Source organism: Papaver somniferum, chromosome 9, assembly GCF_003573695.1.
Source record: "Papaver somniferum cultivar HN1 chromosome 9, ASM357369v1, whole genome shotgun sequence".
NCBI classification, from domain to species: Eukaryota; Viridiplantae; Streptophyta; class Magnoliopsida; order Ranunculales; family Papaveraceae; genus Papaver; species Papaver somniferum.
Window position 1 is genome coordinate 24,051,193 of NC_039366.1, and position 27,676 is coordinate 24,078,868.

General features: G+C 36.1%; 1 protein-coding gene, 1 long non-coding RNA gene and 1 other non-coding gene across 6 annotated transcripts; 2 read left to right on the forward strand and 1 right to left on the reverse strand.

Moving 5' to 3' along the window:
• The first annotated feature begins 9,391 nt into the window (after nucleotides 1–9,391).
• On the forward strand, nucleotides 9,392–9,464 carry TRNAR-CCU. Its single transcript has one exon. It is a non-coding gene; the product is annotated as a tRNA-Arg (tRNA).
• Nucleotides 9,465–10,469: 1,005 nt separating this feature from the next.
• Nucleotides 10,470–14,158, reverse strand: LOC113310793. The gene is made up of 8 exons (XM_026559578.1): nucleotides 13,708–14,158; nucleotides 12,970–13,470; nucleotides 12,683–12,851; nucleotides 11,824–12,118; nucleotides 11,589–11,661; nucleotides 11,413–11,503; nucleotides 11,219–11,298; nucleotides 10,470–10,890 (listed from the first exon to the last, which is right to left on the reverse strand). Exons 1-8 carry the CDS (start codon nucleotides 13,810–13,812, stop codon nucleotides 10,633–10,635), a joined length of 1,572 nt encoding a protein of 523 aa, XP_026415363.1. The 5' UTR covers nucleotides 13,813–14,158; the 3' UTR covers nucleotides 10,470–10,632.
• An 8,709-nt stretch (nucleotides 14,159–22,867) lies between these two features.
• LOC113309002 lies at nucleotides 22,868–27,662 on the forward strand. 4 transcript variants are annotated; one of them, XR_003340258.1, is made up of 12 exons: nucleotides 22,868–23,072; nucleotides 23,158–23,203; nucleotides 23,873–24,169; nucleotides 24,278–24,408; nucleotides 24,641–24,932; nucleotides 25,747–25,844; nucleotides 25,924–26,055; nucleotides 26,136–26,206; nucleotides 26,461–26,550; nucleotides 26,765–26,820; nucleotides 27,146–27,246; nucleotides 27,344–27,662. It is a non-coding gene; the product is annotated as an uncharacterized LOC113309002 (long non-coding RNA). The 4 variants fall into 4 exon arrangements; XR_003340257.1 differs by having other exon boundaries at nucleotides 25,924–26,050; XR_003340256.1 differs by having other exon boundaries at nucleotides 25,924–26,206.
• The last annotated feature ends 14 nt before the right edge of the window (nucleotides 27,663–27,676 follow it).

The window sequence follows — 27,676 nt, forward strand, 5'->3', positions numbered from 1 at the left end:
AATACCCTATACCCAAAACAAACGCACCCCAATCCATTTTCCATCGACTTCTTCTCTTTCTCCCTCACCCTCTGCAACACCACCATACCCTGCCGCACCACCATTCCCACCACCTTCTCCTGCTGCCTCCACCAACTCGAGCAAAGCTCGAGTAAACAAACCCTCACACATCACCATCACTCTTTTATCCACCTATTATCAGCCTACATCTTCACCTTCTCCTCTCAGTGAAGAATTAGGTTAATATTAGTTGGAGTAGGGGTAAGGATTAGGGCACCAACTCGCACCAAAGAAGCATGGGAGGAAGCAGAAGAATGGGTCGAAGGCTATGAAGCAAATCAGAGAAGTATGGGTAAGATTCAACAAACCCTAATTTCAACTGTATTTGAGTATTTTTGGGAATTGGGTGTATGAACCCTAATTATGTAAATTGGGTATAAATAGAAGGTGTTTGGTGCTGTTGTGGGCATGCCTGGGCTAGTCAGAGCTTCACCCAAGAGGACTGGACTAGCCAGTTCCTCAACTGTCCTGTTTTTAGTTCAACTGTTTTGTGTTATTTTCAATTGTTTTGCACTATCAATTATGTTCTAACCTGTTCTGCTAGGGTTGAGATGAAGCCCTAGCTTATTGCTTGTTATTCATGCTCTTGTCAGTAGCCATGATGTGTGTAAATGCTCATAGTGAAACTCCATCTTAGGGCTTCAACACTAGTCTTTCACATTGGATGTCAGGCATCCATTGTAGTTAGAATCATCTAGTGTTGCTGAACTGCAACTCATGCTTAATTTTATATATTGTTCTTTTGATTAATTGTGCTTTAAACAGACAGTTAATACTTAGGGAAGATACCTTAGTTGTGATAGGAGATTTCATATCAAAATGACCCTTGCTATATAGAGGATTGACATCCCTCTTGCTGGTGGTTATAGGAAAACAATGTTACTGTCAGTGATGAATAATCAGTGTGAGTTAGAGGTGGATTCAAAAGCCCTAGCATGTTCCTGTTTACTTGCTTTACATTTTACTGTTTTTCAGTTCAGTCACTGCCATCATCTCAAGTGTGTTTTAACACAACCAAGACTCTTTGTTACAACTCAGTTTTAGTGAAACTCTAAGCTTCAACTACACACACCTTGTCCCTGTGGATCGACCCGTATTTGCATTGTTCTACACCTCGACACCGTGCACTTGCGGTATTAGTTTGTGACTCTTTTAGAGATCCACCATAATACTTACCTGATCCTCTTGAAATTTTTACGGTACACTTACAACCCAATATTCCAAAACACACTCAAAAATCATAGCATTCCAATGGTTCATTAAAAAGATACATTACTCAGAACCCGACTACTTTCAATACGTGCATACAGAATTCAGTTCCGGATTTCTCACACTTTGGTGTACCTAAAGTGATCAGAACTTCATCAAATTTATACAGTAGGAAACCTTCATATATAAAAACATCATACTAAAATTTCAGCTTTGTCCGATAAGCGGAGAATCAGATAAATAGGAATCAGTCCCCTATTCGGGATTTAAACTCAGCAGACCATAGTCATATATTGTGCAAGCTTTGCAGTAGCAAACGTGTCCTGATCCGCGTGAAAATTTTACTGTACTTCTATAACAAGGTAAACTACGACATACTCAAATTTCATCATATTCCAACGGTTGAATTTAAAGATATCGTTATAATCAAATCATGCAATTTCTTACCAAGATCTTTTGAACCACAAATTAGGGTTTTGACAGAGAGAGAGTACCCACAAAAAAAAACTATACACACAATCAAAATAAACAATCATGGAGATCAAAGATATGAAAAACAATCAAAATAGTACACAAATCAAACTATTATAAACAATCATGGAGATCAAAGAAGAAAATAAACATATCTGGAAAAAAACGTTTCCTCTTCTTTCTCCTATGGTTTTCTACGCACCAAACTCCTTCCCAAATCTCTACTCTTTTGAGAGATTTGTTGTGAGACCAAAATACACTAAAAACTCCTTCAAACTCCCCAAAGCAACCAACTCCCTAGTATTGTAGGGTTTTATGACTAACAGAGAGTTCAAGAGCTTTTTTTAAACTCCCCAGCGACTAACAGGTGTTTTCTAGAGAGTTTAGGAGACTCCTCTAAACTCCCCCATGACTAACGGAGATTTGGAGAGACTCCCTCAAACTCCCTCGGGACTAACAGGAGAAAACCTAAATACATTAAAATCTCTCGAACTCTCCCACGACTAACCCCCCGTTGGAATAGACAGAATTATTGAGGAGAGGAGGTTTTACTAATTTTATTTTTGTAGGAGAAGTAATGCAAATTATCAATCTTTACGGGAGAGATAACACAAATTACCCTCTTTTTTTTTGTTGTTGTATTACACTGTGCAAACTTGAACAATTTCATCAAATTGTGGGACGGTACTATCTCATCTCTATATTCTTTAAATAATACTGTCTTATCCCTACTTCTGAAGTCAGTCGTTCTCTGATTTGCTTAGTTTCTGAATTTTATGACAATTATGTCGACGTCGCGGTACAATAAGTCTACTGACAAGGATAGCTAGTGGATGAAAAAAAAAAAAAGGAACAAACTATTCCAAGGTGATTGTGAAATCAAATAGTGGAAGGAGAAAATCAATTTGATTCAATTGCAAAAATATATATGGTTGATTAACAAGTGGAAATTTACTCTGTTTATACCACTTTCAATCAAGAACACTCATTTTACAAAACTTGCCAAATTCCTTGAAAAGAAACTCCGAGTTTGGTTACAAAGATATGCTAGATAAATCCCTTTAATTATCAGTCCTCTTGGTTTGTATATTTTTATGTTCATTTTTTATTTATGTTGTTGCAGTCATGCTCGGCTTCCTGGAAACTAATAACCCTGTTGTTGAATTGGAACAACACTAAAGGCATTATTATGTTATCATCTTGCAGTCAACTTCTTAAAATTAACTTCAAACGTATTACATTTGATTATTGCTGCACTAAATTCCAACTGGATGATAATAATTTCGATGACTCAAAGTGATTAAGGTTTGAATCGTTCACCATATATATGTATCTGATAATTTGGTCTTTCACCATTATATGTATCTGATAATTTGATTTTTAACCTTATATATGGATGATCTTTCACCTTATATATGGATTATAATCTGAATTTTCACATGACAATTAGATGGTAATTGGAACAACATCTGTTTCGGAGCACCCCGAATCCTATTGAATAAAAACTACCTATTGAGGAGCCTTGCTCTTTGTACGCATCATGCTATGTACTGCAAGTTTTCTCTTAGTGAAAAATCCAACTTTCATCATCCGTTCCAAAGTGAAAGTTCACTTTTATTCATGTGAAAATTCCAACTATCATCATATTCCCAAGTGAAAAATCAAATTACTTGGCTAAAAGATCAAATTTAAAACAAGCTTATTATAGGGGCGGCATGATTTATCAGAGGGGCGGCATTCTAATAGAACAAAAAGGGTCATTGCATGATCATTTAAGGTGTCCCTTATCCAAAAAAAAACTGGAAATGACAAATTAACCCTCGTTATTTATAACCTAGTTTAGTGATGATAATCAAGTTTAGTGTTAATGATTAGTTTCACTTATATTAACTCAAAATCAAAAGAAAATCAGATTTTTAGAGTTAAAAGAAAAAAAGTTCAGAGGAGAAGAAAAAGAAAAACTTTTGTGATATTTGTGAAACCCTAGATTTTGTTTTACTCAACCAAAATGAGTGGTTCCAGTGACCCGGTATACTTCTAAATTAGTTCCCATTAGCTTTTTCTCGCTCAAAATTATCTAAAGTACATAACAAAATCAAAACTTTTAAATTTTCAGAAGAACTTACGGTTGCAATTTTGCTCGTGACCAACCGTAACTCTTAGTTACGGTTCGTAAGTTATCGAATACCAACCATAACTGGTTAAATTTGGGGAAGATCCAATCGTAAAACCAGTCACGGTTGGTAATTAAATTTGGACAACAACCGTAACTAAACTACGGTTGGTAACTAATAAATCGAGACCAACCGTAACTACCCTATGGTTGGTGTGTCAACTTAACTTTTGAACCGTAAATCATTATTTGATAAATTCTTAAGACACGTGATTATTTACGGTTGGTATGGTTGTTTGAGTAACAAACCGTAACTCAATTACGGTTGATAAATATGATGCAAATATGGCTAACCATTGATTAACTATTTGTGAACCAACTAAGTGTACACGTTTAGGTATGGTTACTCAAACCTAAATGAATACATTTCATTTGCGTGTGACAAGCTAAGTTTCGATCTAACGGTTGAAAGATATTAGCTTGGTTGAATCAGGTTTTTCATCTAACAGTTAATATTGAATGCTTTGTTACCAAGGTAACTTGGATTGCAAACCCTGGTTTGAAAACTATATAAATGAGACATCTAGCAAGTGGAAAAACTAATCTCCACACCTCATGTGTGATACTAGTTGCTTTTGCTAGAGTCGATTCTCCTTTAACCTTAGGTTTCTTCTCGAGACCCTGTAGGTTAACGACTAAAAGACTTCATTGGGATTGTGAAGCCAGCCGAAACTACTTCTCTTGTAGTTGAGCGATCTGATCTTGCCACTTTCTATCATACGAGTACAATTCAATAATTTACTTGAGATTATATCTCCGACAGGGCAAGATAAAAAGAAATCACAAACATCTTAGTCTCATTGTTTGTGATTCCACAATATCTAGTTTCACTACCATACAATTTAGATTATTGTGAGGTGATTGATAATTCTAGGCTGTTCTTCGAAAATATAAGTGTGGGTTATAAATTAGTTCTCATTCACCTTTATTTATCAAAAGACGGAACAAAAACTCATAGGTTTATCTGTGGGAGACAAATTTATCTATTATCGTAGACAGATTTATAGGGGGAGAATTAATGTGTAGTTCACACTACAAATACATATGGTTTACAGATCATTATGTAAGGGGAAGTGGTTTTCATTGTGAGATGAAGTATTGACTAAGAGGGAGTGATACATATCACTGTAGTATTATTGTCAAAGTTGTGATACAATTGAACTTTGATGTTGTGTAATAATACTGTGATGGATCTTCAACAAGTACAGGATGAACACACGCATATTTGAAGAACCAAGGAAATCTACCATGTCGGATTTTGGAGTTGTAATGATTTTAACAAGTACAATCCATATGTAAAATGGCTTTGTCACTAAAATTGACAAAAGGGGAGATTGTTAGAACATTGCTCGGTTGAACCCACTAGCGTTGGTATGTCAAGTTAGTTGTCAATTTTAGTTGCCAAAATGCATTCTTGATTTAGTATACTAAAGATAGTTTCGGACTAGATTAAGTCTAAGAAGTAGAATCGAAGCTATCCTTGAACGATGAAGTTTGAAGACTGCAAGAAGACATCAACAAGGACTTCATCAACAAAGGTATGCGATAATTGATTTCATTTGGATTCTTGTTCAATTCTACCTTTCTAATCTATCGAAACAAATGCTCACTCTATGGAACAATTCTTATGACGGTAAATGTACATTTTTGTATATATACTTGAGGTTATGAGCCACGACTTTTGTGACAATAACCTTTATCCCTGGAAAGGTTCTCATGTTATAGTGAATGAGCTTACGAATCCAACGAGCAAAGAATCTCTCATTTTCGAGTTATAACGATGAAGTTATTGAGTGATTTATTAAAGTAACAATTATAAGTGTTTCTGTAATTGTTACAGTTTGTTAGTAGGAAACTATCCACGAGCTGTTTGTAACGGTTCACAGACTTGAGCCCAATTACGTGACTAGAAGCCATTTTTGGTCATGTAATTGATGTTTCCTTATCTAGGAAAGATAGCTATTACTCCAAACATATTTGATTACCATATTAAAGTGTTTGTGATTCCTTCCTAAGGTAAAATGTGATTTACTCACATAAATACAATATTTGTTAATTAATTATTTATTTAATTATTTTGGCAAGAGTTGTAACTTAGGAAAGACTCCCAAAATTAGGAGAATCTTGAAAAAGGAAAATAGTTTTTCATATCTTCCAAGTTATTGTTCACTATAAATAAAGGGTTCATGAGTGCTACAAGTTTTCATCCCCTTTTGGAAAATTGGTGTAAGCTTCATAAGGTTGTTTTCCATGTCTTTTGTTCTTCGTGAACAAGAGTGAAATAAAATTCTTTGTATTGGGGATCACAAAGTCGAGTTGGATCTAATCTTCGTGATTGATTATACAACTTGTAATCTAGGTTTGTCACCCTTGTCTATTCTAAGGTTTTAACTTCTAATATAAAACCATTCAAGAGTTGTTGATCATAAACCCTAGGTTTTGGTAGATTTCAGTTTTCGATCGTATACCAACACTTGTAAGTCGAAATCGGAAGCTAGAAAGAAAACTTCGATTAAGGTATCTCGTAAGAATCCTTAAGAAGTTTTAAACATGATATCTCTAGATTTATTCTAGTTGTTTTTGTTGTAGACTTATTAGGGTTTTCTTAACTTGGAAATTGATCTTTGGAATCGCCCAAGTTCACTTACGAAAATCAGTTTCACAGGCTCCTTGTGTGTACGCATACTGATTGTAAGTTAAAACTCTAATCTACAAGTTTGTTTCGGTTATTCTACTTTTATCTGGTAGTCGTTCGGAACAAACACAAGATTTCCAAAACCTTGATTCACATCTAAAGGGAAATCAAACCGGTGTTTTGTGCCAACAAAAAATCGAATCGTATCAATCGTGTTGTTGTATCTTCTAAAGAGAGCCTTGGGTTTTGCTAGAATATTTACGAGAAGAATTCCTAAAGACAATCGATGTTGTGCTAGGATTTCTATAAGTTCTTGAATACAACTGAAGCAGGTATTACATCTAGTCCGAATAGGTAGTAGGAAATTGGGGTAACAACTTTTAATCAGTGTGTGTTTATTCTGGACTAGGTCCCGAGAGTTTTCTACATTTGTGGTTTCCTCGTTAACAAAATTTCTGGTGTCTGTGTTATTTCTTTTCCGTATTATATTTGTTTATATAATTGAAATATCATAGGTTGTGCGTAAGTTCAATCAATTGTGAATCCGACCGTTGGGTTGTTGATTAAATTGATTGACACTTTGATATTGGTTTTTGATACCGTCCAAGTTATTTCTTATATTCAATCGGGCTCACAAATTCCTATTTGTTTGATTGCGGATTGAATTGAGATATAACTCTTTGATATACTTTTCTCAAGATTGAGTCTGGCTGTCTAGTTGATTCTCTTGAAAGTATATTGGAGTTAGTCCATACAAATTGCCAAATGAATTATTAGGTGTGGTTATTAGACCCCCGCTTTTCAAAAAGCTAAATTTTCCATAATAATCAGATGATATAATATCATGAACATCTACCGATTATGCTAAATCGGGAGTCAAATTACATAATACCTTACGATTATGGTCATTGGGATTTTACAGTTCTCCTGTAACAAAAATACCTAATAAGCGGAATTTTTTTTATCTCATTTACTACTGATTTTGTTTAATCAAGAGTCAAGCTACATACATAACTTACGATTATGGTCATTGGGATTTTACAGTTCTCCTAAACTGCCGATTACTCCGATTAATAATCGGAAGTTTGGTGAACTTCAGAAACTGCCGATTACTCCGAGCCAAACTCCAAATTTTGTCCAACTTGATACTCGTTAGTTTGATTAACATAATAATCTATCGATTAGTGTAGTGCCAAATTTCAAAAAATTAGAGCTTTTAGCAAAATCAAAATTTGGGGAAACTTCATCATCAGAAGTTAGTTGAACATACTAACCTACCGATTGTTGAAGTTCCAAAATTCGAAAAATTAGAGATTTTGGCAAAATCAAAATTTGGGGCAACTTCATAATCGAAAATTAGTTGAACATACTAACCTACCGATTATTGTAGTGTAAAAATTCGAAAAATTCAACTTAATAATCGGAAGTTAGTTGAACATACTAACCTACCGATTATTGAAGTGTAAAAATTTGAAAAATTAGAGATTTGGAAAAATCAAAATTTGGGGCAACTTAATAATCGAATGATAACAGTAACTATCGACTGTACATAATCGGTAGATGTTTTCATTCAACATACTTCCCATTATAACCATTACATAAAATTCAACAGACGCAACATTGCAAATTCGATTAAAAGCACCTAAATCCATACTATCACAATCACTTAAAAGTCTTAAAACAGATCATCACTTTCGGTGACCATAGAAATTGTCTCTCTTGATTTTGTAACATTCTTCATGTTCAAATCATTTCTCGTAGAGGGACACATACGGGTGATCAACAAGGTTTCTCTGAAATTACAAATAAGTAATAAATTAGTACTAACTAATGTCTATTTGAGTCAAAGTTACTAAGATACTTACTCGTCTTTCATACGTCCACCAAGGAAAAGCGTTCCTAACAAATCGTTCCTCATTTCAAGTTTGTCAATCTCCTTATCGATCGTCTTCTTTGTTATCTTAATGTCATCGGACGATCTTCCAATTCGATTACCATCTACCGCCTCAAATACCCTTAAAATACGGTTCCATAACTATTCTTCGGATTCCGATTTGTGAAGCGAGTGATTACGATCATGAATTGTTACCACAACCCATGCTCTATAAATATCACAATCTTCTTCTTGGGAAAAAGGAATAACCATGTTTTTCTTCAAATGAGGAATGTTTTAAACTTTGAATTGAGTAGAGGTAGAGATCTTGGTGCAAATGGGTTGTTAGAGATGAGTTTCCTTATATAGATTTAAACTCCAACGGCTAGTTTTTTTTTTTCAAAAAAACTACTAGCCGTGCCTCGAAAAACACACACAATCGGTTATAAAATATTTACGACCGATTATGTGTGTGGAAGGAAAATCTGGTTACAAAAATGCAAATAATCGAGAGTCTAACAGAATACCTTCCAACCGATTGTTTAATCGGTAGATAGACATGAACACATTTCTACCGATTATAGTTCATTTCAAAGTAACAAAACTTAAAATTACATATGTACACATAAACTACCGATTAGTTAAGTAAACTACCGTTTGTATAAGGACATATTAGCCATTTCGAAAAATCAAAGATAAGGGATGGCTTCGTTTTACGTTTGGATGACTTTATTTTGTCTTATTAGTCGCCCCTAATTTTTTCGGGATCAGCCCCTAAAAATACCATGTTTTTAAAAGAATGAGAAACTTTTGTACTTGCTGCATTAGTATGGTTAAAGATAAAAACTAAACGAAACTGATCAAGTTCAGTTACATGCCAACTCTCATGTACAAGTGCCAAGCATTGCTAAACTCACTTCTACAATCAGCTCCTCCACGTTTTGGCAAATGACTACTCTAACAAACACCAGCGCCTGTAGCTCAGTGGATAGAGCGTCTGTTTCCTAAGCAGAAAGTCGTAGGTTCGACCCCTACCTGGCGCGGCATTATTTTTGTAGCTTTTTTTTTTTTTGGAGGGGGGGGGGGGGTTCTGCAGGACTGTTTCATTCATCGGAAAGAAAAACAATCTTTGTTCATTAGTAAAAAAAAAATGTTACTATAAAAAGATTATTGAACTCTACAATTCATAAATTCTGAAATTTCATGTTTTATATATAATTGGGTAAAAAAGCTCGAGAAAAATAAAAAACGAAAACACAATTATGTAATAAAAATTAAGCAAATTCTTAATGATTCTTCTTCTTCTTCCTCCTCCTCATGTCCAACTCTTATAAACAGGAAGCGGCACAAACTGACGGTACATCTCACGAATCAGATTGTTCCAAGTGGTGATTTCTGGGTATCCTTTTTGTGCTCGAAGAAGTTGAAGATCGTTCCACCATGCCAATGCAGAAGACTGGAAGCAAGAAACTGCTAGTGTAACTTTTAATGGATCTTCTATGACATCCTTTTTATCAAATACTTTATCTACTTCCTCACACCAATCACGAAACACATCTGTATTCGAACTATCTCCATGAAATTCCGGGAAATCAAACCTTGTTATAAACCTATTCGGATCATCATAGTAATCACCATCATCAAAGTTTAACCACTCATCATCCTCATGATCCATGTTTCAACGATCTCTCAAAATCAAAATCACGGACAGACTTTTGTGCTTCTTCAACTCAGACCCAAGCTAGCTATTAAACTTATAAGATGCAAAGAATATCAATAATCTGATTGGTATATATAGGCGTCCAAGGTCCTGAATATAGAAGCAGGGAAATCAAACTAGGAAAGGCTTCCAGTCCTGAATATAGAAGTCGGCTAATCTTAGGTTTCATGCTTTCCATAAACAAGTTAAACTCTAGATTCGCCACATGATATGCGTCACAATGATTCACTCTGCAATTAATTGCTGCTTGTTGGCATGAAGCATCTTCATGTGCATTGCATCCTTATTTTTGTAGGAAAAGCAAGGTTCAGGTATTTATAAATTTTTGTAGGAAAAGTAAGATTTGTATATAACTGCCAACTGCAGCGGCACTAATTTTGCATACAACATTTCACTCAGGTGATCAAAATCCGAATTATTGATGAAATGTCTGCATAGACTAAACAGTAAGAGAGAGACAGGTATTACATAATTTCTGTACATCAGCTTCATCAAATAGTGACTGTATTTGCGGTTCCGACTTCATTGTGGATGTTAGAATGAGTTCTCTGTGTTGGTTGCTCTTGTTCTGGCTGTTGATCTGAACCAGGTGTTGTTGTTCCTTGGTGGGTTTGACGTCGATTAGTTGACCAAACAAGCCACCTTCTTCTACATCTCAGGAATTCCACAAATATAGAACTACCACTCATGGCAAGGCCAAACCCCGTGAATGTGGAAAGTAGGATTGACAAGATAGATTGCACATGAAGCTGTGAAATCCAGATTCAAGGAAAACGGAAAAGCAAACAACACATGTTATATTTTGGTTTGAGAAAATGTCATTTACTTGTAAAGTTTGGACTGGTTATGCCTAAAATCATAGATACATTCAATGGATTTGGCTTGGTTTAGTCACATATCCAAAAGGCAAATGGCTTTGTGGAAGTAATTGACTTCGAAACTGCTTTATGTTTAAGTCTATTTGTTTGGTTACACCTATCAAAAGGATATAAATCCAGTTGGGGGACCTAAGCAACTAGACATAATTCTAACTGAGTAACTGTACCTCAATAACGAAGAAAACAACATCCGACTTACCAATGAGTAGAAAATATGAGCAAAGAAAACCACCATTACGAACTGCACTGATGCGTAGACCCAGATATACTTTCTCTCCACTGGATGTGACAGTTATGCAACACATAAGCAATTACGAAGTTAGTCTAAACTGTAGGATAACAATTATCTGGAGAAAACTATTATAGGCTATAAAAACTTTTAGGTTTATTTACCCATGGTTGATGATGTCATAGATGCAAGAAGACCCAAAATGCAAGCAAATGGCAGTGATATAGCAATTGCACCAGTTCCCATTTTACCAACCTGCCAAAGAGGAATAGCTAAGAAAAAGTGCTCTAGGGAAGATACTAAAAAACGTAGTACAACCATAAGCTGATGTTAGTCTTACCAAAAGCTGCTCGAGAAAACAAAAATATCCCAGCATGCTGACAATGACAAGAATAGGAACATCCTGCCAAACCCTGACAAGAGTTGCAGTAGAATGGTTTAGTTCGCTATGTCATGGAGATTTGGATCAAACTAGCAATAAATTGCAGACTGAATGAGGATTTTGAAACTAAAAGACGAGTTCAAGAAAAAATAAATTCCTTGTTGCTATAATCATTATGTCATATTTCACTTGCCTGTATCTTTGAACCACTCTTTGCTGACCTCTGTTTGGATTGCGGATCTGAACACTTTGGATTCGAAGAAGGGTGACAGGAAGATTCTGAACCTCTTGCTGACATATTTCGCATTTTTTGTTGCCTTTAATACTGAACCATTTTATAGCGCACTCTTGGTGGGCCAGGGCAAGTTCTCCCTTGCAACTGCATTCCATCTTGAGGGTGTCACCTCCTTCAGCAAGTTCAACAAAACATATTCTACACACAGCCTCTTCCTCAGCAATATCTTCACCACCATCAGCATCACTGATCTCTGAACCAAGATACTAAGATAAGACATAAGTTGGTAACGGAAAATGCAGTTAATCAAGGATAAATAGGAGAAGAATAGACAATGCAGATGACGAGCTAAATCCCAACATTCAAGTAAATCAGCTAATAAGAATCAGCGAATCCCTTGAACACATCTAAGTACACTTTCAGCTATATGAATCCCTTGTCATGAGCTACATGGAGTTGTTGCTGGGTTTCATATGGCCCTGACTCATGGTGTAACTCGGTGTTATTCTGAAGGCTGCTTCTCATTAGCAATGCTAAGTGCTAACCCAGAGCCTCAATGATTTACATGGGGAGTGTGGACCAAGCTTTGCAGGGGGAAGGAGGCCTTTGACTTGCTTCGGGTCTAGCACATGTTTAGGGAAATCAATCCTGCAGCAAATTACCTTACACCTACTGTTGAGTACTTAGAGAAAGTACCCAATTCATTGCTCAAGAATCTAAAATTCATAGATATCATCCCCTACTACACTCAACTTAAGAAGATTTTTCAGAGAAATGTCTTATCTAGGCCCCTATAAGGTGACTAATAGAAGGATACCTGGGTGTGGTGTCGGTGGCATGTTTGACGTAGTACAACTGCTTTCTGTCACTCGCGGCGTTGTGGGAATCACACGAAAGACACCACCTAGAGAATCCATTCTCCTTATGGTTCTTGCTTTGTCTGGCACTGAAAGAGAACGAGCCATGTGATGCTGGAACACATTTTTCTGCAACAAACAATGAAAAAAGTAACTAAAAATCATGTATCAAAATGCACAACAACTCATTGACCACTTGATCATGCCCAAGGTCTACTACACAGAACATAAAACCACTCTTACTCACAGTCGAATTTGGCGTGTCCACAACGCTCACTCCACGCACAGAATTCGGGTTCGAGTGTGCAATCGGCGTAACCGGCAACGACGATGTCCTCTTTATCCTCGGAGTAAAAAACTTAGTTAGAGACACTGACCTGATGATTGAAGTTTTCTCCTGTGGACCTGCCACCGGAGTTCCTATAGCTAGCATAGAAGCTTTCTCGGTATCTAAAGTTGAATCCTTCTGCTTGAAGCTAGTCTTTGGTAAGAAATTCTTCATAGATTTACCTCTAGATGAAGGGTAAGGGGATGATGATGTATTATTTCTTCTCGAGGAAGGGCTGGGTGACGGAGGAGGTAATCTAGCTCTTGTTGGAGTAGAAATTGGAGTTGGAGGCATGTTTATTCTCACAAATTCTTCAGGCGGTTCATCTATTGTCCTTTCCGGTATCTCTAGAAATAGATTTGGGCGTCTCCAGTGTGGAGCAGATGGGGCTTCTTCTGTTATCCCACTTGAATTATCATCCTGCAAAACCAATAGAGATAATCAATCAAAATTTCATGAAAACCCAAATTAGATAACCCAGAAACAGAAACTTTCTTCATATTATGAACAAAAATTATTTCACAAAAAAAACAAAAAAAATGCCTTTTTTAATTTTGGGGGTTTCATTTTTACTTAATGATGCACCCCCAGTAAAGAATTTTTTTCCAAAAGTTAGACTTTTATGATGAAATTCATGTCAAGGGAATGAAAAAGTACCTTCTGGTTTGTTGCTAGAACAGCAGTTGATGCAGTAGTACTAGTACCAGTACTAGAACTTTGATGATGAAGTTGAGACATACTAGATTCCTCTTCACTTTTCATTTTTCATCACCAAATTAAAAACCCAGACTCCAAAATCAAGAGTACAATTGTACAAACCTTAACAATTTCTCTATTAAGATCCCCTCAAATAAGTACTTGTAAATCTCTTCAGAACTACCTTAACTATGATAGAAACCTTTAACAAAAAAACCCACTAAGAAAAAGAAAGAGAGAGATGTTGTAGTAGAGAGACAAGAGAGGGATGTGTAACTGAAGTTATGTAGTGATATGGAAGTGATGATGATGAAGTGGGAAAAATGAATAGCAGTTATTGCTGGCACGAAACAGAGTATTACAACTTCACAGAAGAACCCCATTTTGTATTTGAGTTAGCCTGTTAGGTAACTGAAGTTATGTAGTGATATGGAAGTGATGATGATGAAGTGGGAAAAATGAATAGCAGTTATTGCTGGCACGAAACAGAGTATTACAACTTCACAGAAGAACCCCATTTTGTATTTGAGTTAGCCTGTTAGGTAGCTTTTTCTTTTACCAAAATTTAATTTCCTTGAATTGCTGTTTTGCTGTGATATCAAAAATGTGATCTCGCAGGGTTAAAAAATGGTATTGCTTCTATTTTAGGGGCGGGAATATTCAAAAACAATTGTGGGTCTATACCTGTTTTTGTCATGAGCCATAGGTAGGTTGCGACATTAATACGAGAGTAAGAAGATATCTGTGGGTTTGTTGCTTAAATGCTGTGGGGGCAGTAGCTCCGCAGTTCAAGAGAACGATATCAACAGTTTTCTGGTCACGAGTCATGACTCATGAGGGGGAATAACCAATCCGAATGCATGCAAGAGAGAGGTGAGAAGAGAATTCCCACCCACGACTTAGTGCAGGTGGGTGGGGAGTTACAGTCGGTCGTATAATTAATGATCTGATTTGAGTTCTGCTGACCGGAAATGAAACTTGGTTCAGATTACGGACTTGTGGCTCTAAGATCTTGTGGAATGTGGTCCTACGCTACTTGCTAAAGCCTAAAAATCATATGCGTGGTCTCACAGTGTGGACTATGGAGCAGCTTAACTCCAACTTCCGAAACCACCCCATTTTTTTTTTTTTTTGTTTTTAAGGGTTGGAATTTATTTATTTAAGAAACCGAACTTACATATTTGGAATATCAAAACAGATTTTATCTTCTAATGGCCTAGGAGGTAAAGGTTGTGGTCTGGTGATATCCGCTTTTGGTTTAGAGGTCTTTCTCGGTTTTTCCAAGCATAACTTACATAGAAACATGTTAAGCAACGTGATTAGGGTCTTTCCTAGCTTGTAGGTGATATGAGATTGCATGGTTGTATGACTCATCTAGCTTCTTCTTGATTACGATGTCAGCTGCTTGTTGGAGGTGTGGTGATACACTCTACTTCGAGAGTGGTAGAATGCGAAGGCTAAGACTATTAGCTCTTCTAGAAAGACTACCCATAAGAGCAGCCCATAATTTTTTGAATGCAACAGTTTTGAGACTTTGTCATCCCTTGTTGGCAAACGAAGTGCCCACCGGAGATAACCTATCCCAATTTCCTCGTAGTTGTCATCCCTAGTTGGTAAGCTAAGTACCCGCTAGAGAAAGTCGTCGTGGAGAGAGGGATCACTTGGACAGGAGCTGTGGATGGCATATGTACAAGTTGTTGCGGAGGCAAGCTGATGTAGAAACGTTTCCGGTGTCGAATGGATCTTAAACCTGCAGAGTGAATTGTTGTCCGCCCAAATTTCAAATCTTCACCTAGAACTAGATTTTCATAGTAACTAGTACACATAATGGCAGACATGTTTGCGGACATAATAACTAAAACAGACACAAACCCAAAGCTACTAAATGACATACTAACTAACACCGACACATACTTGAAGCGACTAAAGGAGTTGAACTTCGCTACAACTGGACCCATACTAAGAAATTTAAAACGTTTATTTAAAAAACATAAAAGATAATCCTGTCACAGACACAGACCCAACTTGTGTCCCATATCCTTTTGCGCAAAAGTTTTTACGTGTCGTCCAAACGTTCCCTTAACTTTTTCGTTGTCAGAAACCACAACAGACAGGTACACAGGCTCTTCCCCCGAAGCGATATATGTCCCCAGTAGAGATAATGTGACCCGTATCCACATTATTCTGGGTCGAATCAAATTAGTCTTCCCCATTGAGATTGCTTCCGATTCCGTAACCCGGGTTTCCATTGACTCGGCCAAACTGCTCGCCGAAGAAAGTGAAAAAAATGAAGAAGAAAGTAATGTCATCTTCCCCGTAAAACACTTAACTAGGACTATATTTTTCTTGGTAGATCCGATTTCAACCGAGCTTTGATGTTGAATTTCTCCGATTTGGTGGATATGCAGATCAATTTCCCAGGATTTCCAACCACCACCAGATTGCAGATGGAGTTTACCAAAATTACTGTTTTCTTTTCCAGACTTACAACCAAACTAATTTCTCTTTGTTGATTAACTATCTTCTTTGGTTGATGATTTACAAGCACCTGTGTATCCATAACTTTAAATCTCTTTATTTGTATCAACTTGGAGATCCAGATGTGGCTCCTTTTGAAGTACAAAGGAGTTGTGATAAACCCATCAAATAAAAACTGATAGTTATAAGCGCTAGTATTATGGAAACAAGAAAACAGATTGTGGCATGATGTAGATGATGTTGATTGGGGTTTGGTCATATGAGGAGTTACCGTGGAAACTGTTTGGACTGATTTTGGTGTAGAAATATAAAGTAATGAGATTTAACCTAATCAGCAAGGGTTGTGAGAGAACAAAAGACTCGGAATTGATTTTGGATGTTACTACTTTTTCCAATCTAGGTACCACAAACAGAAGGAGACGAACTAAACTGAAAACAAAAGGTACGATGCTTTCAAACTTTTGGGTACTTACAGGAGGAAAAACGGAGAGAGATTCCAGGAACTCAACCCAGTTTCTGGCTTCTGGAATAATTAGATTTTCATCTACTCGACCAAATGCATCTAAAAACTCAAGAGGTATGAAGAATACATTTCTTCTGAATCCTTCATCTGCAAAGCAATCTCTATTCAACCAACATCAAATTGAAAAATCATTGTGATTCAGGTCCGAATTGTTGATTTGTTGATACAGAAGACCAGACTATGGAGAAGAAAGGAGGTTGTTAATGGTGGATCGGTTACAAACTCTCAAGGAGACCGAGTCGCAAAGCAAACTCGAAAGAGAGAGAGAAAAAGTTTTTCCTTCACAAGTTGGTTTAACATGATGACCACACCCCATGAATCTATCAACATTTGTATTATATTTTGATCTCATTAAGGTCTGCTCGGAATAGTGATGGCGGAGCATTAAAGGTCGGCCAGGTGGAGCCAAGATCGAAGATAGATTTTGTACTACAAGGACGAAATTTAGTTTCGTTAACCTGGCAATTATGGTCACAATGCAGATTTTATTTGCATAATAAATTTGGGTTATGGGGTATATTTTGTAGCATGAAGCAAATTCTTCGTGTCATAGTAATATTCTGGATTATGTTCAGATTTTAGGTCACAAAATAAATTCTGAATAACGGTTTAGATTTTTAATCCCGTTTAATCTGGTTTTTGTTAGCAAGATAAACTTTGGCTTATTGAGTTTGTAGTCATCCGTAGGTCTAGGGATTATAATGTAGAAATCATGTTATCAGGATGATGATTATTTAGCCCTAAGACAGATTCCCGGCCTTTTAAATGATTTTATAGATGTTGGACCACTGTGAGCATACTTCCCGCTAGAAGGCCAATTTTATTTCGTGGATAGGTTAATTTAGTTTACAAGCACCATCCTAGATCAATCAACAAAATTTTGATCATTCGATATTTGACCCTTATTTAAGTCAGTCGGCAATTTGAAGTTCTCGAAATTTTCATGTCAATAGATTACTGGACACGGTACACATTTTGGATAGAATCTTTGATCACAATGCAACTTGAAGTTCTCGAAATAAGAAATCTTTTCCAAAATCAATCAACAAAATCTCGTGTAGGATTGGTGAAGTGTAACGCACTTGAGAGCCGAGGCGCATCAAAGATTTAGTTCAATAGTGTTGCGCATGATGACCCAGATAATCGAGATAAACGTGATTTTACAGCCGGGAACCATCCAAGACGGTACAATCTCAGCCTAAACAAAATTTGATGGTTTCGCAACTTTTAGTCAAGTGAGTTTCATAAAGTTGACAAGGAATTCGGTTCGGCCCGTAGATCAAATGCATACAACATGCGGCATTAAACCGTAGATGTTACGGTTCAACGACATAACAGTATACCGAGGGGGGAGAACTGTACTTGCGTGTACTACAATCAAAATGTGGCCGACCCGTATAGCTCGTTCACACTCCGAATGCCACTGTATCGGGTTTCATTCCCTTTCGCAGCTACTAATACTTGGTGCCAAACAGCCAAAGTGGCTTATCACCTCTCATCTTCTCTTTTTGACTACCAAAAAAAGTGATCCAGCCATCAAGGAATGAAATGGGTGCTACTGCAACTAATTTCTCGATGACTTAATGATGCTCTAAGCCTCTTCACCATACAAGATTAAGACGGAGCATAAAGAAAACGATAGCAGCAGTAATAAGGAAAAGCAAAGTCAAAATAATCCTCCTACTTAACAACCACCAACCAACTCAAGAATCATATTCTAATCATACACTAATTTGTAGCTTACATGCTAAACTACAAAATTCATGCACAAAGTATACAAGGTCTTTACACTTTAGCTCATATTCCCTCTCCAGATCATTATTAATTTTTCCTCTTAAAATTCCATTAGGTTTTGGTCCTCCCAATTTGAGTTACTAATATTCTAGATTAAGACAGAATGAATAATCAAAGGGAAACCAAAAAAATGTTCTTTTTACATAACCTGTGGTGGGTAATGATAGAACATTTAGAAGTACTATAACCCCATTAGGCCACTAATCAAAGTTGCACACACAATATTATATGGTGGTGGAGTTGTAATTAGTGGGGGTTTATGCATTAGTGTTGCGGTTGGATAATCTTCTTCAAAGGTGTTGTTTTGATTTTAGATATGCTTCTTTTGTTTGTTTTCTTTCTTGGACCTACTTTAGTGTGAAATGTTCCCCCAAAAGTCACAGCAAAATGTAACCATGACATCTAACTTCACTATAACATGAGAAAGAAAAAAGTGATTAAACCAACAAATAAGGATTAACATCTAGATTAATGATAACAATTTGTAGGATGATAGTGATGATCAATTAAAATATACACCCATTTCTCATTATGTCATAAAGAGATAGGGATGATTTTTGGAACTTAAGTAAATGCTCCATATATAATGCACATTCATCACCTTTTTTTGTTTAATTAACGGTAATTAAAAACTAATGTGAAATATCTTTGTTATAGGGGTGTACATAAGACGATGTCCAACCTTCACACTGATATTTGTATTTTACTTTTTTAGTTATAAATCTGATGGTTCAAAGATGCATGTTGCATGTACAATGACACTAATCTTTAACATCGAGATTGAATTTGATAGTCGTTTTTTTAAATTTCTAAGATAAATCACAACTAAGATTGCAATCAATTAAGGGAGACACTAAATCGTAAAGTATAGCAAAGTAAGAAGCATGCCATATATTAAAGACCAATTGGTTATAAGTTATGTGTAAACAGTAAAGTGGATTTTATTCTTGACTCTTTACACCAATCGACTATCATCTATAGACGATTTAGTCGTCTATTGTCCCATGCAAAGTATTCTTGTCATCACTAGATGATAGCGAAGGACACTAGATATCCACTTAGAGAAGAAATCTCAACCCAAAAATCCACCAAGGAAAAAGCTCTGCATCTGTGCTTATCACAATGGATGGCAGTTGCTTATCTCAATCATATGTCGTTGTTTATCACATTCTCGTCCATATATTAGACTTAACAAAACAGCTCCACCTTTATTAAAGATCTTTTGAATTTTGCGTATACAAATCGGCATAACTTGGCAATATGGATGGCTACATAGAGTATAGACTAATAGCATAGACTTTGGTACGTAATGCTAGTAGTCCGAGGTTGAAACTCGTGTGCATATGGATCTTCCATTCAGACTTCAGGGTATATCCCAGACGAAATTTAAAACGCCATTCAAAAACAGAGAGATTCATTTCCGGTGTTTGTAAGAATTGTTCTCTACGTCTCTTCTCTTTTTGTCTTACCGTGACATTAATTAAACCATTAGAAAATTTCTTGCATGAACATTTTGCCTACAACTCATGGAGAGTTATTACTAGCTTTGGCCAAGTGGCTAGAATTTCGGCACTTGACACTAGGTAGGAAATGGTGAGCTCTTATGAGTCCCGAGAAGGAATTGTCTGACATCAAACAACTTGTTGTTACTTGCTTCATTGTTCCAAAAGACTTCATCATGGACATATAGGATTGTCTCCTAAGAGCATCCACAGTGGGCGAGTATAATTAAAAATTTGGGCTGAGTTTGTAACGCAGTGGGACGGAGTAAAGATCATATCCCAGATCAAGACCAAATCCCAGACCATATTTGGTCGAGACCAAATCCCAAATCCTAATATAGTCGGGCGTAAATTTGAATTACGCTTGTTGGTGGGCGTAAATTTAAAGTACGTTTGTTAACGAACGTAAATTTGGTATCCGTTTGTTAGACGGGCGTAATTAAATTTTACGTTTGAGACGGGCGTAACTGAAATGTACGTTTCATGGGGCGTGAAGGAAAAATCCGCCCGAAGCCAGGCGTTGATTTAAACTCCGTCCCACTCAGGCGTACACCAAAACTCCGTCACAGTCAGGCGTACACCAAAACTCCGTCCCACCCAGACGGACATAGATTTTACGCCCATTCATTTTGTATTACGCCTGACCATAATCAGACGGACATTTGTACAACAAAACTTTTTTATTCATTTTGTATTACGCCTGATCATTAGAACCTAAAGAGAAATGAGTGAAACCCATTTGATTACTATTAGAGATCTCATTCGTTTCATGTTAATTACCCATAAAGCTTTGCCCAAACCTCATTCAGTATTAAAAACAATTCCAAGTATAGAAAGTTTAAATCTTTTGCTGCACAAATGGCTCTCTCACTCAAGCGTGAAATTTTGTTACGCCACATTTATCATCAGGCGTACAACAAAACTCCGTCCCACTCAGGCGTATGCCAAAAATCCGTCCCACTCAGACGTACGCCAAAAGTCCGTCCTACTCAGGCGTGATTTAGAAACCCGTCCCACATCAAACGTAATTTATATTTACGCCTGTCGTCAGGCGTAAATTTAACGTATGCCCGTCTCAAACGTAATTTATATGTCCGCCCAGAAATCAAACGTAACTGGATTATCCGCCCGTTTTCACGCGGTGATTTATTTTACGCTCGATCAAATTTAGTCTTCGTCCCGTAGCGTCACACTGCAGACTAAACTATTTTTTGGTCGTTTTTTTTGGTCTTTAATCTTTGGTTATACTCGCACCACTGCAATTGCTCTAATGGAAAAGAATCTGTTAGCAGGGGCCATGAGCGAAACCACAGTCAAGCGAAGCCAGGCCCAAAAGCCCAAGAACTACATTTTCCCACTACCTAAGATTTTATCAGGAACGATTTTTTGGGGACTACTCTCAAGTTTTGGGGGTGGTTATTGGTAGTAATTTCCAATCACCCCTTATCTGATTTTTTTTTAAATATCTATTTTATCCTTAATGATTAATTTAATTAGTGTGATGATTAATTAGTGTTAGTCTTACGATTCTGATTAATTAGTGATTAGTGAGTTATATTAGTAGGGGCGGAGGGGGGGGGGGGGGGGGGGGAGGAGGCGGAGGGGAGGAGGAGGAATTATTTTTTTTTTTTTTTGAGTTTAGTAATTATGATTTGAGTGATTCACGTGATGATACTTCAGAATCAGAATCAGAATCCCCTTCACCTCATTGTGTATTCACTACACCATATGGCCTGATTTGAGACATATTAATTTTTGGATTCGAGACACATATACATGTCTTTAGTGCTTCCACTCATATAAGAGTCTCAGATTAAAAATATGAGTTGCTTTAATTCTGATTTTTCAACTACTCATACAATTGTCTTAATTTTTTTCTTAGAAGTGTCTTAAATATTTATAACTTATTTTAACATATATCAATTTATCATTTTGATTCCATTATATTTCCTTCCAAAACACCAAAATTCCCTCTCTTTCCAATTTTCTATAATTTCTCTCAAATTATTTCCCTCACAAATTCTCACCCATATCATTGTCTCACACCAAATTCTTTTGAAATTTATATTTACACCATTTATTTTGGGTTCCCCCATTTATTTGGGTTGTCCAAAATTTAGGCAATATATTAAATTCATATTTTTTTGTCTTTAAATTTAGACACTAATATTAATTTTCTTTTGATAAAAATCTAACTCTCCAGATTCTTCTCTTCTTTTCTCTTCTTTCTTCTCTTCACCCTAGTTAGCAATTCGGGATTCGGCAAACGTACGGAACGACAAACGTACGAGTATTATACGGTTTTGTAAAATTCAAATTAAGTCCAAAATTCGGTCAACGGGACGTGATTCGTCATTAATTCGGAACGGCATACGTACGTGTATAATTCGATTTGTAAATGTGAGTTCGGCTCTGAAAATTCGGTATCTATATATAACAAATAATTTGTATTTATAAGGTCATAGACCAATTTTTATGCATGTGTGAGTTATTTAAGGAAAAAATAAACTCAATATGATGATATTAATAATATATACAACATTGGTTATCCAAGAGGACGTCGTATGGTGGTTTAGATGCTTGGTTAGTGAGTTTGAGATCTCTCTCACCTTCACCTTCAAATTTGTTCAATCGTTTTTGTTTCATAAAAATTACAACATGTTTAATATTCGATCGTGTATCATTCGGGATACGTAAAATTCGTGAACGATTCGCGAATAATCCGGGAATGCCACATAATACGCGACTTGGGTTCGGAGTTGCAAACGTACGCGAATAAGACGGTTAAAAAACCGAAAGAGAGAAATCGAGTGAGAGAAACCAAGAAAAAAACCCCTCTTTACAATATATCAAAGATAGATTCATACCTAAATCGATCGAAAATCCCTTTTGTAGATGAATATGCATGTTAGAACTCAGATCTATTCTTCTTCTTCTGATTCCAAACCCTAAATTGAACAAAACTTGTTTCAAGCATGTTACCGGAAATAAATACCCGTTTTTACTGAGCTTGAATAATCTAATTTCAGGTATGAGGCCCATTTTACAGATTTGTATATTCTGATTTTCTAAACCCTAGAAATTGATTTTTAATTTTTAATTTTGAAATTGCAGAAAAAGATTGAGGTACAGACACCTAGAAGATTCAGAGAAGATTCAGGTATAAAACCCTAACCTTATTGATTGTTTTGAGTTTGATGTAAGCTTAATCTGTGAGCAATATAGTTCGTATGATATGCTTCTCTCTAGATTTTACAATTTATGTGCTTGTTTAGTTGCTTTCATAGAGTTTTGAATCATGGGTATTCTTATAATTTCAATTTTATGAAGTGAGATTTTTAATTTTGGTCATGTCTCCGAAGGGTTTAAATATTTAATTTTTGATTTTAACCTTTTGTTCAACTGAAAATGGTAGTATTTGTTTTGATATTTTCTTGTGTGTTGTCATGGAAGATTTTGAGTCTTGGATTTTGTTTGTGAGCTGAGAGAGGGGTTAATGTATTAAGTTTCAACTTAATATTGTTGTCTTTTCAGTGTAGATTGAGTGTTAAAATAAATTTTGAAACTGAAAACTTGTGTTTCTGCTTTGGTTGTCCATGGAAGGTGATATGTGTATTTTGTTGTAACTACTAATGTCCTTTTATCATGTGTAAGTTATTTTTCTTTCAGTGTTGTGAAATATGGTGGTTATAAATATAGTTTTCCCACCCTCAACGGTATCCTTTTAGCTAGTGGTACTGAAAGAATTCTTTTATTTTAAGCCATGTATGCTTTCGTTCGTGGCTACCTATACACATGTTCTTATTTCTTGCTTTGATTTACTTTTCAGGTTGATTGCTTTCATGCACTGCGGAGGATCGAGCCTTTTCAAGCAAGGACTTTCTTCGTTTGTAAGCATCCACTTGAAATGTTCTTTCTGCGTACGTCTTGGTCCCTCTCGTCCTAACGGTTTGATGACATAATTATCATACAATTACATCCCTGCTTCTTTCTCGAAAACCAACCAAATTATACCCCTGCTTGCTGGTGTAGTTTAATAACAATTACCAACATATTTATGCGATTATGCAAAAGTTCAGAATTTGTGTTGTCAAGTCATGGAGTGTTATCATCCGCTCTTTTCTAGGTGAGAATAATCACATGTGATCCTCATTATCCCTCCGAGTTGTTCATCCTTACATATTATGAAATATTCAGTTTTCGTGTTTCTTATCCACTTACTTCATTCATTCAGGGTTTACTACCTGAAGCATGCATTCACGATGAAGTGTTACTCTCAGCTTTCCTCAATCAGTTATCAACAGTCTCGCCTGGTCTATTACCAAATTTGTCCGTTTCCGTTCGTGAGATACAAGAAAAATCCAGGTCCGTATTGAATTTCTATATCTTTCATGACATGGGTATCATGATTTTCAACCTGGATAATGGCCTATACTGAGAAGATTTATAGTAGGCCCCAGTTTTACAGGTTACCATGTAGTTATCAATGCAATTGCTAATATGAGCATAAGTCATTACAGTTTTTTCGCTCTTTTCTTGCTTGATCTTATCTTGAATCCATAACTTTTGTAGCTCATATACACAATGTTCGTTGCAGGTGGTTGAGTTGCAGCAAAGAAAATATGGAGAGTAAAAAAAATGACTTGCTTTATTTACGTGCATTGTGGATTTTATCTATATGTTGAGCACCTGTAATTTTCAACTCGTCCTTAGGATTTCAACTCAGATGCGGTGTTTGGCTTCAACCAGTTCAACCTCGCTTTCTCAAGATTCAGTATATGCGCTATTTGCAGCGGGTTCATCTAGAACTCAACATACCTGTCGAGGAACAAGATTTGTTGTTAGAGATGAAAGTGTGAGCGTTGATTTACTTTTTACTCTTCCTTTGGGTACGTAACAGATTTCCCATGGTGTCATCATATATTTTATAGTATAAGTGTAAGTTTCCCTGGTTGCCTAGGAAAAATATTGGGGGTTAAGTAATGTTAGTTGAATTGATATTTTAAAGCAGCAGGTTAGGTTGGTGGGACTGTGGGAAAATATCTCTAAATCTTGTGATTGCATTTCCTCCACCTGATTAAACCCATAGCCTCAGATAGTTCTCCCACATGACAGTGACTCATTATGTTGTCTAGTGACAAAAATGACAGGCTTTTTTATTTGGCTATTTACATGATTACTATGTTGTTTTTGGAGTATCTGAAAGTGCCAACAAGGCAGACATAAAGAGACACTATTTTAGTACATTTGTGCTTAGAGATGCTAAAATATCTCCCTTAGATTCTCGTCTATGAACACTTACTACACCGGGTTCTAAATATAGGTGCATACTTTTTTTAAAGAAGAGTAATAGAGGTGGTTCTGTTTATTGTTTCATTTTTAAGTCTGCATTTTAATTTTTAAGCTTATTCAGATTAGATAAGATAGCAAAACTGGTTTGGTTGTAGATGCTTGAGCCAGAGCTTATCAAGCTTTTATTTTGATCAAGCAAGGGTTTAGTTGGCTTAGTAAACCCACATAAGGGAACATCCCAAGTGATTTGGTTAATTAATATTATTTTTTCAACTTTGAAATTTGTCGATTATCGTGAACTTCATATCAGTATTGAGCTACAGTCACATGTCTTATCGCAGAATTTCAATACCTCGAGTATTTATATCAACAAAAATCAATGAATACTAACTTCTAAGCTAATATTTCCAGGCCAGTGCACTTCTCCAAAAGGATCTCGATAATGCTAAAGCAAGCATAGAGGTCCTTATTACTGATAATTCTTAAAGGACCAGGTGATGATAACAAAGGTATATCTGTGACTTCCAACTCTCTCTTATCATATTTTATTTGAACTCTTTCGCTAATCATTAGATGTTGTTGTGCCAGGTCATCATCACTTTGTTGTACAACTGGGATGTTTACCAGCGCAGGATTAAACAGGTTACTGCTATTGCTGTCAGAGACTCGCGAAGTTTTCTATTGCTTAACCTTCACGTAGTTACCCTAGTCAGAGGTCTGGTATGATTGCACACTAAGAACTTTTTACACTTAAACTTTATTTTTCTATTGTAATCAAAGTTGTCTTGTGTAAATGGAAGGAACTACATATGGGAGTTTAGAGGACCCCAAAGTCGGACTCAACAAGATTTCCGTCATTGTTGGTCTTCCGGTTAGTCCACCCTCTTATTCTCCCTAGTCAAATTCGATTTCATATTCTATGAAGCATTATAATGAACAAGGTTAGACTTTATATCATGGAAAAAATAGAAAATCAGCCGAGTTTTATATTGTGGAAAAAAATAGCAAAAGTTGAAACTGTCTTTAATTTTACTAGATTTATTTCCATTTGAGGTATGTAGGGTTTCTGATATTCTTTATGATGATGCTCAAACTTGTGTCTTCATTTGCTTGTTTGAACTGCAGTTGAGGCCAAAGAAAAAGATCAAGTAGATGCAATCCTAAAAATTTTGGTGGGTGCAGAGCCAGAGAATTTGTTTTCTAGCATCTTAATTGGTACTTTTACTTCCAAACAATTAAAATTTTGTGTTTTACTCAGAATATCATATTTGAAATTTGTGTAACAGGTCTAGTTTTAGTATCTGTTACTGGTAATCACATATCGAATCATGTTTTTCAAGTCAAGTAAAATTCTTGAAATCCGCTATTCATTTATGATGTCCTTGATAAGGATCCCTTTGATCTGATTTGGAAATTTCTTTGTTTGTAGGTGCAAAAGCTAAGCCTTTGAAGCAACCCAAGGCACAACATAAAGAATATGATGAGGTATGACTATATACTTTCTTATCTTGAAGTTAGTACAATAGTTGTTTTAGACGCTTGACCATTCTATTACCACTTACCATTAAGCAACCCATCCACATATGACTTATCCATTCAATGTGCTTCAACCTATGAAATTTGAAATATTTGAATCTGAATCTGGATTTTAACATACCTATTTCACATCATTGAGGTATTGATTTCATGTATGTTTCCACAACTGTTGATCCACTTTCAGAACTGAAAATTGTCTTTTGACCTTTTTACTTTACATATAGCACCAGGTCTCTAACAGTTTTCATTATTTCTATTGTCTCTCTCTTTGCAGACTGACTTGGCAAATCTTCAGAAGAAGAAAAGGGAAACTTTATGTTAGGTGGTGCTGGACTAAAGAGAAGTGGAAAGATCGGAACAAGATGCTCCATAAAGGTATGTCTGAAAATTGTGCCCACTTGATCTTGTCCTGTTTTTTGTTCTGGTTCTTTGGTATGTAAACTGACTCCTAGAGATGGTCCATTTACTCCAGGTGGCATTATAAGGAAATCAAGATGACAGAGTTGGATAAGCATAATGATTTGAGTGAAAAAGTTGTCGGTAATTTCTTAAGTTCTTGTAGAAAATGTATCCACTGCATATGCATGGTGAAGTCCGGTGACATTGATTGAACAAGAAACCCAAAATATGCTCAACTTTGATCCCAAATTGTAGAGACAGACCTGTCATCCATAGTTTATTTTGTTAAAATTCAGTCATCTTACATCTGTAGTAGTATTGATTGATTGTATGGATGGATACATATGTTATAATAGAAGTGATTGAATAATGGTTTCATATTTGATTGGGAATCAACGGAGTGGCT

Bases quoted from the DNA above. Each gene is read 5' to 3' on its own strand.
- LOC113310793 (XM_026559578.1), bottom strand. From the start codon at position 13,812: ATGAAAAGTGAAGAGGAATCTAGTATGTCTCAACTTCATCATCAAAGT. The intron at 11,662-11,823 runs GCAAGTGAAATA...AACTCTTGTCAG, and splicing joins AGAGTGGTTCAAAGATACAG to GGTTTGGCAGGATGTTCCTA. The intron at 11,504-11,588 runs GTAAGACTAACA...CCTCTTTGGCAG, and splicing joins GTTTTCTCGAGCAGCTTTTG to GTTGGTAAAATGGGAACTGG.